Genomic DNA, 13,835 nt, shown 5'->3' on the forward strand with positions numbered 1-13,835 from the left:
AGAGAATGAAATGCAAACATTGGTGAAAAGACAGTGAAATTTCTAACCACTGCTCAAGCAGGCTAATAATAAATGAACTGTCCACAAAATACATCTGTTTGCAAGCCACATTTTTTTCCTCAGCAAAATAATGAATTGCAAGAATTAAATTCCGAAGTGCACACAAGTCACCTGGTATCTCAACAGGTTCATCTGATGGGATAGGGAAAAATACCCATTAACTTCCAACATTCATCTGGAATTCTCATTTAGAGAGAATTATAGGTTTAAGTTTACACACACACACACACACACACACACACACACACACACACACACACACACACACTGTATATATACTGTATTTTAATGTGCATCATGATAACTAGCACTATAACTAAACTTTTGTCAACACACATCATTAATTATTACTTGCCATGGAAAAAGTGAATCAGGTGATGATGCTGAAAGCACAAGTTGCAATATTTGATGTAGAAATGTCAAATAAAAGTAATTTCAATTTCACAAGTCAAACACACACCTTTGAAGTCTTGTAACCTTTCTATGTTATTCCCATTTGTTACTTGCAGAAAGGGATTAAAACAGGTCTCCCATATCACCCAACAATATTGAGGAGAAAAGAAAGGAAAATAAGATAAAATAGTTAAACATTTACTGTTAGATTAAGTATGCTGAGATAATGATAAAACTTTCATATGCTGTATTTGAACTGCTCCTTAGGTGAACATGGCTGACATTCCTCACACTGTCTCCCTAGGAGACACTGGCTCCTATTTCCTGAGGTTGCTGGGGGGATGAAATAAGATGATATATGAGAAAGAGCTTTGGAAATGACCTAATGAGTAACAGAAGTAAAGGCTATATTTAGAATTAGAGAAATTATTAGGAAGGAAATAACGTAATTAGGCAGAAAAAAATAGGATTTTTCTACTTACTAATAACATGTCCTGCGCACAAGGACAACAGAATTAAATTATGTGGATTTATTATTTTTTAAAGTTTATTTTCACTGTTGTTATAATGCTGTAATATATGCAAGTTAAAGGTCATACGAGTGGAATAAATGGGAGGATCTCAATGTAGGGGGTTAGTACTTAACTCTCTGAAAAATAAAAGAGGTTCACATCCATACTATCTGCCTAAGATGTCCCATATCTTCCTATTGAAACAAAGGGTTTTCATGCAAGAAGGAAAAAAAGGTCTTTGGAATCAGAAAGGCCTATCACTCACCAGCTATGTCACTTTGGGAAAACTGGGTATATTTCAAATCTTTGATTTTTTTTGCCTATAAAAATGTGCAACGTTGTTGTGAGGACCAAACGTGAAGCATCGGTGCTCGGTGGATGGGAGTTTTCTCTCCCTCCCCCTCGCAGAGCCTTTCCTGAAACCCTAGCAAATCAGGGCAAGAATGCACAGATCACTCATCATTTCTCCAGCATTTATTGCCCAGGAAGTTCATGCAGCAATTAATTATGTATGACTTCATGATATGTTAGCTACTGTTACTGAAATCCTAAAGGACTAACCAACTTCTCATGCATTTCTGCAACCAGAGAGCATTGCTTCAAATCAAGACCCTTCCCAGCGTCATCTCCCAGGGCCCCAGTAGTGAACCCTGTGTGTGGTTGTTGAGTTACTCTGCTGCCCAGGGGTAGTGAGGTGGGCAGGGAGGGTCGGGGACAGGAAGTAGGACATGAGAGCTGCAGCTGCCCTCTTAGGAGCCTCTCAGCCTGTGTCCTGGAGAAATTCTACCACCACAGGCCACATTTCCCACCCCCCTCCCTTCCATTTTACCTGTCACTGGGCTCCAGTCAGTGGGGTACTTGCAGGGAGAAGGAATGTGCAGGACATACTAGCAGGATGCAAGCTCACATACCTGGATGAGATAGTGGGAACATAAATTGAGAAGCTCCAACAGCTGTAGGTGACTGCCAGCTGCTAACACATCCTGGATCACGCCTGGCTCCAACAAAATCTGTTTTTTTAAAATAAAAGAAAGCTATCAGTTACTTACAAATTAATACTTGCTTACTATGCAAATACACTGTATTTAAATTGCTGCTTAACATACTATACCTGAATTAATACTGTTCCTTATTATGGAAGCCAGTTCTCTTTTTTCCATTCTGATTAATAAGCTGTGGCCCTTATTCTAACAGCTAAGTTCTCGTTCCCAATACTCATATCTGGTGTATAAAACTCCATACTTAACCACTTATTTTTGTAGGAGGATATGAACATTTGCAAAGAACAATATAATAGCCTTCAAATTCAGTTTATGATGAATATAATCTTATAAACACAAAAGAACTGAATTTTAGTTTTTCAAAGTATATTTCAGAATGTTATTCTTCAGTAAATCACAGAAACAGTATGGTTAACAGGTATTTTAGAGAAATGGGGCTTACAGTTCTCCTTGAAATACAGGACCAGAGGTGGATGTTACTCCATTTTACTTCTAAGTCCTACAATAGTAAACTTCAACCACAAAGTTTCATTTTTTTTCCTTCTCAATCTCAGATTCTCTAATCCTTTATGTTTCAAATAAAATATGTAGAAATAGTATTTTCAGAATATAATGGCATCACAGAGAAGCAAAACTTTCCCAATACACTGGTGATACCAATTCTTCTTTTTTTTCTGGTTAGGTCCAACTTTGTGCCTACTGCTGCCAGCTCTTGAGCTGGTGAATAGGGCTGGAGAAAAACACACAACTAAGTTGACAAAATTCACTTTACATGCAAGACTGCCAGACACAGGAGGCCTTTAGGGCTGCTCCAGCCATCCTAACTCATTTCCCGAGCCCAGTGACGCCCAAGGTCTAGGCTCTGGACCAGCATCAGCATCATCACCTGGGAACTCGTGAAAACTGCAAATTCCTGGTCACCTCCCCAGACCTAACTGAATCAGAAACTTTCAGGTGAGGCCCAGCAACTGCTGTTTTTGATGCAGGGAAGCCAGTGCTTCTGATGCAGGGAAGCCTGAAAAACACTGATGGGGTCAGCTCGCTCTCACCCTCTATTTCTTCTCCCATGCTCCTCTCTCCTCAAGCCTCCGCCTCCTTGTCTCTTTCCTTTTTTTCTTTTTTTCTTTTTTGCGGTACGCGGGCCTCTCACCGCTGTGGCCTCTCCCGTTACGGAGCACAGGCTCCGGACGCGCAGGCTCCGGACGCGCAGGCTCAGCCGCCATAGCTCACGGGCCCAGCCGCTCCACGGCATGTGGGATCTTCCCGGACCGGGGCACGAACCCGCGTCCCCTGCATCGGCAGGCGGACTCTCAGCCACTTGCACCACCAGGGAAGCCCTCGTCTCTTTCCTTACTTCAACCTCATGATCTTCCCAAGGCTCCCACCACCAAGTCTACCAACCCACCTACTCATATCTGTACCAGCACATTTTCCTCTCCTCAACACTCCCCTTGTGCACTAGATCCCACCTCCCTCTGCCTGATACCATCCCCTCTTGTTCCTGCGTCATCATCTGTTCTCTTCTACTGGATGATAACTCCCATCAGCATACAAATATGCCATTACAGCTCTTATCTTAAGAAATAAAAATTCCCTCCCTTGAACCCACAGATCCGTCCGTGCTCCCCTTCATAACAAAGTTCCTCAGGGAAGCTGTCTATATAAAATGCTGCTGTTTGCTCTGCACTGCTCTGTCTCAAACCCACTCCTGTTGAGTTCTGTTTCTACTCTTCCTCTAAAAATGCTCTCATCGAGGTCACCAGTGACCCCTAAAACCAATAGCCATTTCTCAATATTTAACCTTACTTAAGCCAACAGCAGTTAGCAAAACTGACTTTCCTCTTCTGGAGTGATTTCTTCCCTTCCCTCTAGGATGACGCTTCCTCTCTTGGTTTCTTCTACTTCAAGAACGAGTCCCTTTCCATCTCCTTCCCAACCTGTAAGCTTTGGAGATGCCCAGAGCTCAGTCCCCAGATCTCTTCTTTCCTCTCTCTACTTACTCCGTGGATGATATCATGGCTTTAAAATTATCTACACACTGATTACACTCAAATTTGTTTCTCCAGCCCCAAACTCACCCTTGAACTCTAGACTCTGATATTCAATGGCCTATTCTGTATCACCACTTGGATGTCTAATGGGCAGCTCAAACTCAACGTGCCCCAAACTGATCTCTTCATCCTCTCCACCAATCACCAAACCTGCTCCTACCCCAATCTCACCATTTCAGCAAACAGCAACTCTCAGTTATTTACACTAAAACCCGAGTCATTCTTGATTCCTCTTCTTTTCCTCATACCTCACATCTGACCCATCAGCCACTCGTTAGCTCTATCTTCAAAATAGTTCCAGAATCCAATCACACTCAGTAGCACTTCCATCCTTATCACTCTAGTCCAAATCACTGTCTTCCCAGATTTACTGCAATAGCCTCCTAACTAGTTGAACTGCTTTCCCCTTTGCCTCCTCACACTGTTTTTTAATAAGATGAATCAAACGGGTGCTTTAAAAACACAAATGAAATTATGTCATTCTGTTATTCAGAACTCTCCGACTTTTTATCTCATTGGGAAAAAAAAAAAAAATCCGAAGTCTTCACTATACCATATAAGGTTCTTTGAATATGCTGAGCACCTCAGTGTTTACAACTAGCTGTTTTCTCTGCCTGGATCACTCTTCGTCAAGACGTGAGAGATACTCACTCTCTCATGTCCTTCAGACCTCTGCCCAGATATCACCTTATCTGAGAGGGCTTCTCTGACCATCCTATGTAAAACAGTACCCCACTGTCCACCACCCCATTCCCAATCTCCTTCCTTTGCTTTATTCTTCTTCACAGCACTTAACATCTCTCAACATAGTACATATTTATTTGTCTATTTGATGATTTTCTGTTCCTCCACTCACTAGGATATAAGATCCAGGAGAGTAGGGACTTGGTCCATTTTGTATACCCAGCACTTAGAACAATGCCAAAGAAAAAGCTTTCACTTAATATTGATGAATTTACCTTATAATAATTTATTGATGAATTAATTTATATTTAGAATTTTTAAAAATTATTTATTTTTATTTATGGTCTCACCGCACGCAGCATGCAGGATCTTAGTTCCCCAACCAGGGATCAAACCTGTACCCCCTTCATTGGAAGCTCGGAGTCTTAACCACTGGACTGCCAGGGAAGTCCTCTAGGTATGTTTTTAAATTCAGAATTAATTTTATTAATTAGCCTAACATGAGAGGAGAGAGGGAAAAGGACGATACATTTTATTTCTGAACTATTAAAGAAGTGAAAAAGCTAAGCACGTGTGGCAAAAATACCAACACTCATCTTATTCTGAAAATTCTTTATAGCTCCTTTCCTGTCTAGTCAGAGGGAGAAATCTGAATTTCTCCAACTCCTCACGGAGAGAGGTTTTGACTGACATTCAGGAAATTATTGCAGCTCCCTTTACAGGAGCAAGGATGCAGTGTGTTCTTACAGAAGAGGCATGGCCTAAGGCACAGAATGGGGAATAGATGGATTAGAAAGGCTAGTCTTAGCCTTTAAATCCTGTCAGTTGTGCTTATTTCACACAACTGGCATTCATGATAACCTCTAAGGCTCGGTAATGCCTAGCACAAAGACAAATATCACAGAGAGACAAGATGAATATTCCATAGCACGTGTAACACGTCCAGCGGGCCAACTGGAGAAACCTCACAAGAGAAACCCATACTGGGATTGTTTTTGTCTTTGTTTCTTGTTTTTCGTTCTGTAGTTTTTTTTTCATCTCTCATTATAACATAAGTTTTTCTAAAAGATAAAGGGAGTGGTTTGAAAAAAAAAAAACCTACCAGAAAAGCTGGGTCTTACTTATAGAAACAGAACCAGCATTTCCAAGTTCCACTTACACTAGTCTTTTAAATTCAGCTTTGTTGCTCTTTGGTGACTGGTTGTCCTCATATATTTTTCCAGAGAATTTGTGTTTGGGCAGAATAACAAAGGTCCAATCTCCTCACAAGGTATAGTATGGTGAATCTATCTGCTGCCTAGAAGAACTGGGTGAAATGGCCTTTTGTAGAAGGAATGGCTTTCCCCCACGTCAGTTTATGGATGACAACTAAGATCACTAAGTTTAAGTGCTGCAGAAACACATACCCATCCACATCCAGTCTGGCACTCACAGCAGAAGAGATGGGAGGAAGGATCCTTCCAGGACCACCCACAGGAGGGAAGGGTATCCCCTGACGGTTCAGAGCACAGAGTGGTGGAGGAGGAGGTTGACACATCTAGTCACTCATCAGACTGGAGGAGCTTAGCTCAGACAAGCCATCAACAGTGGACAAGGCAAATGTCTGAATAACAAAAGAGATCAAGAAATGCAGGATGCATAAAGCCAAGTGGTCCAGAAAGCAGTGGGGAAGATGAAAACCACTAAAGCCACCTAACTGGGCTGGGCATTGCCTCTCTCCTCAGCGATGCTCCCCTGCCTGGGTGGAGACAGAGGGGGGTGTCTTCAGATTGGACAAAGAGGTTCTGATACAATTTCGGGTGGGGCACGGGCGCCTCTTGTTCATAGGCCATCTGTATACAGTATGCTCTCACTGCCACCCACTCACACCTGACCTCCGGGTAACAGAATACAGGGGGCTGAACTTGAAAGAGGGGAGCTGGACAGTACTAGCTGGGGAGGTAACAATCTCATTACATAAGCTTTTCCTGCAGCTGGTGGCATGCTAGGCCAGGTGAACCGAGGAAAGGTCCACAGCGAACCCCTGCCCCAAATGTTCAGACTCTGCACTCATTTTGATCAACTGAGGATAAGAACTGGTCCGTGGCTGTAGTCAGGGTGACACTGGGTGTGGTGACAAAGTAACAGAGGTAAAAGCCACAACTGTAGTTGAAGATGGTGGTCTCCAAAGACACCAGTGAGAGTTGCTGCATCAGAATTCAGGCATGAAGGGGTCCACTTGCCCTGCCGCGAGGAGGCACTCTTGAAAACTCAGTCCAAAGGTGTCATCTGGCCACCGATCCACGCAGGGTTGAATCTGCACAATCTCTAATGAAGGCCTTCCAAACTGGAATGAGACTGGGGCTCGTGGTCCCAGCGACAACCTCAGGCAGGACACGAGCCCAGACACTCATGAAAGAGGAGTGTAGGAGGTGAGGTGAGATTCTGCACAGCCTACGATGAGATGGGCCCTCTCCGCCAGGGCCCAGGCCTCACCGGGCTTGCACTAAGGCAGCATACAGACCCCAGGGCATTCCTGCCTTTCCTTATTCAGCGCCTTCTCCCAAATCACCAAGCGTCGGTGCATCCTTTTAGTTCTGCCTCCTTGTTGCTTTTCTTCTCTTTATTTTCCCTCTCACTTTTACCTTGCTTCTTGGAGTAGCCGCTAGTAGGACCTGTCTTTAATAGCCATGGCAAGTCTCAGTGTGACCTTTTTTCCTGCTTTATGAAGAGGTGAGTTGGCATCTTGAAAAAATTTTTGTATCTCAGTTCTTCAAAGTTATCTTCCTCATTTCTTGCTTTAGGAGATGTTTAAATTACTTACTTCTGGGTTTGTGGATAGGGTAGCCTGAAGGAATCGAACACGTTAAAGCCAAACCAACAACTATGCACACAGGAACACAGGCACTTTTGAAAGCTCTCATGTAAGTGCAAATTAGCTGTGGCCTAAGGCTATTTATAAGAATAAATGAGCACATTTATTCTTCTTTATACTTGTTTCTTTGGGATGTTTTTTTCTGTGTAACATGGAAAAAAATGGCAAATTATCACAATTTTGAACTGATAAATCAAAACAAGTAAACTGAATACAACAGCATAAATAACTTTTTTAATTTTAAATTTTATTATTTTTTTGGCTGCATTGTGTCTTCGTTGCTGCACGTGGGCTTTTCTCTGGTTGCGGTGGGCGGGGGCTACTCTTCATTGCAGTGCAAGGGCTTCTCATTGCAGTGGCTTCTCTTGTTGTGGAGCACGAGCTCTAGGTGCACGGGCTTCAGTAGTTGTGGCTCGCAGGCTCAGTAGTTGTGGCTCGTGGGCTCTAGAACACAGGCTCAGTAGTTGTGGTGCACAGGCTTAGTTGCTCTGCGGCATGTGGGATCTTCCCGTACCAGGGCTTGAACCCGTGTCCCCTGCACTGGCAGGCGGATTCTTAACCACAGTGCCACCTCGGAAGCCACAACAGCATAAATAACTTTTATTCAAGACACATAAAACCTTTTGTATAAAGTTCTTCAAGAGACTTCTTATAGACCGAATTTGAACCATAAAATCTAGCTATGAGAAATTGCCTTCAGTTTAGTTTTTTGCTTCAAAGCCATTACACTAAGGATTTTTTAAACCACAAGGTGGCGCCTGTTTAAAGTAAAAGGATTTTCTAAATTACTCATATACCGCATCTTTATGACAGACACTTTATTTTTAAGAAAAAATAATAATAATTCAAATAAGGATAATAAGGTATATGAATTCTACTTTCTAGATGTATTTATCATTTGGGGAAATGTTCATAAATATCTCTGTTGAAATGCTTGATCCGAGTGACACTGATCAGAATTCAGTAGTTCTCCATAAATCAGGTCCCAATTTATGAATATTAGAAGTTCAAACTTTTTGTCTTTGTATTCAGAAACTCTCATGATGTGGTCCCAACCTAGTTTATAAAACTTATTTCCAATTCTGCAACCTTATGTTTCCTTTGCTAAAGCCAACAGCCCATTGTTCTCCACATATAGGCAATATTTTTCTCTACCTTGAACGCCCTTCTCCTACTTCTTCAATCTCTTTATATCAAAATCCTACCCACTCCTCAAAATTCAACTCTAAGTCCATTTCCTATATAAAGTGTTGCAAGATTTTCTTTCACCCCAATATGCAATTGGGAGTAACCTCCTGGGACTCCAAACCACCAGAGATGTCTGATGAACTAAGCCTATGGGCTCTAGGTCACACCACCTGACTTCAAATCCTGGCTCCTATACTAGCTGGCAGAATGATATTGTGAAAACTACTCAATTATCAGTTGAGTAGTTTCCTCAATGATATGATTAAATTATAATATCTATCTCAAAAGATTGTTTTAAGGACTAGGAAAATGCATATGTATTATAACAATTGTGTATGGCTGTGTAAGAAAAATGGTTTAAACAATTCGGAACTTATTTTTCTCACAAAACATGAATTAGGTAGCTTGGAGTGCCAACAAACCAGGCTCCTTTCATTTTCCTACTTGGCCAATCTTAGCCTGTAGTTTCGTGGTCACAAAAAGGCTGCCACACCTCCAGGTTCTGCATCTGCACTCAAAGCAGAAAGAAAAGAGAGGACAAAGAAACAGAAATAGCATACCAGCTGAGTCTGTCATTATTTATTAGAAAATAACAGGTTTCATATGAACACTACCACACAGACTTCCATTGACATTTCATCTGCCGGGTCTAGGTCATGTGGCTACTCAAAGCGGTAAAAGAACCTGGGAAATTGAGTTTTTAAAGCTAGATGCACACAAGTTAATAGCAAAAAAAAGAGAAAAGCTAGATGCACTATTGTCCCAAATTAAATTGGAGCTCTATATAAAGAAAAAAGAGGAAATGGATTGTGCAGGCAATCAGAGTATACGTCACCATGGCTCTTAGCACAGTATATGTTTATATAAATCTGTAATAAATGTTAACTGTTATCTATTTCTTTTTCATGTGACTAAGTGCTTTTGCCCTGAATGAGTTATGTGAGAGTGTTTTACCTTATGTTTTACCTATGAGACTTTGATGGCAGGGTCCATCCTAGTTCATGTTCATTGCTGTTGAACATTCTAGAAGAATACCTCAGGAATTACTTAGCAAAGAAATTTACAGGATTGAAAAATACAGGTCCTGGAGAAAATGTTAGAAGATGTCAAAAGTCTCCATGGGGGAGCCTGGTCACATGCTAATCCTCATCAAGGATTACCCAGCTGAAAGAGTTAAATAAGAGGACACAATAGACATTTCAACTAACAGTTGTAGTCATATGTCCCAAAAAAGGTCACCTTTTGGTTAGATGTTGTATATAATAAATTCATGATTTGACTATTGATTCCTTAAGTTACAAATTTTATCAGGTGGTTTTCTTCCAAACATAGTATACTTGCACAAATTTCTAAAAGATCTCAAGTCAAACATTTAAAAATACTACTTTATTTTCAATTTATGAAAAAGCAATCAACTTTTCCCTCTATTAGAATATGAAAAAAGAGAAAACTAGACTTGACTTTCAGAATATTTTGAAAAAATGTTAAAAACCACAAAGGTAGGGCTTCCCTGGTGGCGCAGTGGCTGAGAGTCCGCCTGCCGATGCAGGGGACACAGGTTCGTGCCCCGGTCTGGGAGGATCCCACATGCCGCAGAGCGTCTGGGCCCATGAGCCATGGCCAGCCGCTGAGCCTGTGCGTCCGGAGCCTGTGCTCCACTACGGGAGAGGCCACAACAGTGAGAGGCCCACATTCCGCAAAAAATAAAAAACTAAAAGAAATTTTAAAAACCACAAAGGTAAACCCATAATAAAAACATACTAGCAAAAAAAAGAAAGGTGTGGAAATCACTTGGAGATTCTATTATCTTCCTTCACAAGTTTACACATCCTCATTCGGCTCATTTGAAATTTCTAAGGTTACAGGCAGGTAGCAGAAGCGCAGGCTCTAAGATGCCAAGAAGAAACCTTAAATAGATAAGGACACTAGTATTACACTACTAGGAATGTAATTATATTTGCATTACATGCTGTCCTGCAAAAATTTTATTTATTACCATTAATGCAACCTGAAGGTCTGTAGATGTTGCTACTCATTCTTCCTTTCCTATTTTGGGGCATGTGGAAGGGTGATGGATTAAATACTTGAGCTAGGTCTCAAGTAGAGAGAGAAGGAATCAGATGGAATTATTAAGCTGTGGTGTAATTCATACTAAGATAGGGGTGGGCACGAGTTGCTCTAGGAACACTTGGCTGGAGATGCCCTATTCCATTGAAACTGTGAAACAATTCTTCGTATGAAAAAACTTGGTCCCCTCATATGAGCAAGCCCCATTTTCTTTTAGCCCCTTCTGCATTAGCATAATTCTGGCATTTCAAAGCTCTAAGATCAATAGTTCTGTCAGACAGTCATTTCCAGCATAGTTTTCTTCAGTGTTTAAATTAACAAAATATTTAACAAAGTGTAAAGATGAATTATATATACTTAACATTACTTTAAAAATTTGGCCTAATTATTTGAAAAGGCAGAACAAGTTTTTGATAGTTTCTAACTAGAAAAAAGCAGTCCCAGCAATTAAATATGATGAAACATGAAGGTCATTACAGGTTATAAGAAAAGTCAAATTAATTATTAAGACTCACTTTTATCACCAGTGCTCTTTCAAGTGTGATGAACATGGGAGGTTTCATCGCATTAAGCTTTACTAATGAATCTGGGTGTCTCCATACAGAGCTAGTTTCTTACAACGCTAGCATGGCCAAAGAAGAAATAAACATTACTTTAAAACACTGATATCCGGGGCTTCCCTGGTGGTGCAGTGGTTAAGAATCCACCTGCCAATGCAGGGGACACAGGTTCGAGCCCTGGTCCAGGAAGATCCCACATGCCGCAGAGCAACTAAGTCCGTGTGCCACAACTACTAAGCCTGCGCTCTAGAGCCCGCAAGCCACAACCACTGAGCCCGTGAGCTACAACTACTGAAGCCCACGCGCCTAGAGTCCATACTCTACAACAAGAGAAGCCACGACAATGGGAAGCCTGCGCATCGCAATGAAGAGTAGCCCCTGCTCACCGCAACTAAAGAAAGCCCTCGCAGCAATGAAGACCCAACACAGCCAAAAATAAATAAATAAAAATTAAAATAAAATACTGATATCCAAAGATGGATGGCCTCCAGAAGAATGAATAGGGCTGGTGCCAATGTTCATTTGTAGTTGGCTACTACTGTGTCACTGCTGGGTGCTTGAGTAGAGGCAGAAGCAAAGAGCCAAAAGGAATCATTATGCTGGTGTAATCCATGCTAAGATAGCGTGGACACAGGATACTGTAGGAGCACTTGGCTAGGGATGCCTCATTTCGTTGAAGGAAGCTGTAGAATAACTTTTTACATGAAAAAATACATCATTAATATCCAATTCCAGGTTCATTTGGAGAATTCCTTGCATTTGCTTTACAAGGAGTGGAGGTAAAAGTATGGCTCTAGGGGCCACTGTAGGAATGTGGGCAAGTCACTGGCACGTATGCTTGTAGCATCATCGTATAAAAAAATGAGAGATGACTACTATCTATTTTCTTAAAGTCTTCATAAGGATAAAATGAGATAATCCTGGTAAAATTTTTAGAATAATGCCTGGCATGTTTCACAGGGTAAAAAATTGTAGCTGCTATTGTTATTATTGTTGTTGTTAATTCCATGAAAAAATAAACCTACTTCGCAAATAATGACCCTATTTCTAGTGTTCACACATTGCCTACTATGTACCAGGTACCATGTGAGGTAATGTCATACATGTTATCTCTCCTTCTTATACTCTTCCCCCACTCCTCACACCTGCAAGGTAAATATTAACCCCACATGGAAAATGAAGAAGCTGAAGGCAGAGAAATTCACCCTTTCAAACAGCAAATCTTTTCTGAGTGCTACAGTGCTCTAGGCACCTTTCTAGGCACTACGGATATGACCATAAAGAAGACAAGTTTCCTCATCTTATGGCACTTAGAGTCTAGGTTTTGGCCAACCGGGTAGACTGTGGTGCCATCAACTGACAAGAGTAAAACAAAGGAAGAAACAGGTTTGGAGGGAAGATCAAGAGTTCCATTTCGGGGATATGTTAAGTTTGTGGCTTATTGGATGGCCATTAGTCATCCAAATAGAGATATCAAGTAGACAAAAATATATGAGTCTAGTTGGCAAACTCTAAGTAGCAGATCAAAGTCTCCTTTCACATATTCTTGTGTGGCCTGTGAGCTAAGAATGGTTTAAGATAAAATTTTTACTTGCATTTTTTAAATTTTAATTTTTCATTAATAAACTTGATCTCTTAGAGCACTCTTAGGTCCACAACAAATGGAGCAGAAGGTATAGAGTCCCACATACCTCCTTCTCCTACACATGCATAACCTCCCCCATTATTAACGTTTCCCTCCAGAGTGGTACACTTGTTACAATCGGTGAACCTATATTAACACATTATTATCACCTGAAGGCCACAGTTTACACTAGGGTTTAATCCTGGTGTTGGGTTTGGATGAATGTATAACAACATGTACCCACCATTATAGTAGCATACCGAGTATTCTCACTGCCCTAAAAGTCCTCTGTGCTCTACCTATTCATCCCTTCCTCTCCCAAGCCCCTAACAACCACTGATCTTTTTTACTGTCTCCATAGTTTTGCTTTTTCCAAGATGTCACATAGTTGGAATCCCAAAGTATGTATCCTTTTCAGGTTGGCTTCTTTCACTTAGTGATATGCATTTAAGGTTCCTCCATGTCTTTTCATGGCTTGATAGGTCATCTTTTTAGTGCTGAATCCTATTCCATTGTTTATCACAGTTTATCCATTTGCCTACTTTGTGTGAATGTTAAGTTTTCAACCCCTTTGGGTAAATACCAAGGAGTATGATTGCTAGATTATATGGTCAGAATATGCTCAGTTTTGTAAGCTGTGTCTTTTGTGAATATTTTCTCCCAATCTGTGGCTTGATTCCCATTCTCTCGATATTGACTTTTGCAGAGCAGTTTTTAATATGAATGAAATTCACCTTATCAATTATTTTTTTCATGAGTCATCCCTCTGGTGTTGTATCTAAAAAGTCATCACCATACCCAAAGTCATCTAAGTGTTCTCATGTTATCTTCTAAAAGCTTT

At 41.0% G+C, this 13,835-nt stretch overlaps 1 protein-coding gene across 1 annotated transcript in view; it reads right to left on the bottom strand.

The window, feature by feature from the left end:
• The window catches only part of KLHL32 (kelch like family member 32), a gene marked incomplete at its 3' end in the record, with an annotated part of 230,609 nt that overhangs the window by 102,904 nt on the left and 113,870 nt on the right, over positions 1–13,835 (bottom strand). Inside the window, exon 5 of the mRNA XM_082856034.1 lies at positions 1,877–1,975. Coding sequence (XP_082712160.1) covers positions 1,877–1,975 — 99 coding nt within the window. The remainder of the gene's footprint in view (positions 1–1,876; positions 1,976–13,835) is intronic.

The sequence above is a fragment of the Leucopleurus acutus genome (assembly GCF_964270905.1).
Source record: "Leucopleurus acutus genome assembly, chromosome: 15".
Lineage (NCBI taxonomy): Eukaryota > Metazoa > Chordata > Mammalia > Artiodactyla > Delphinidae > Leucopleurus > Leucopleurus acutus.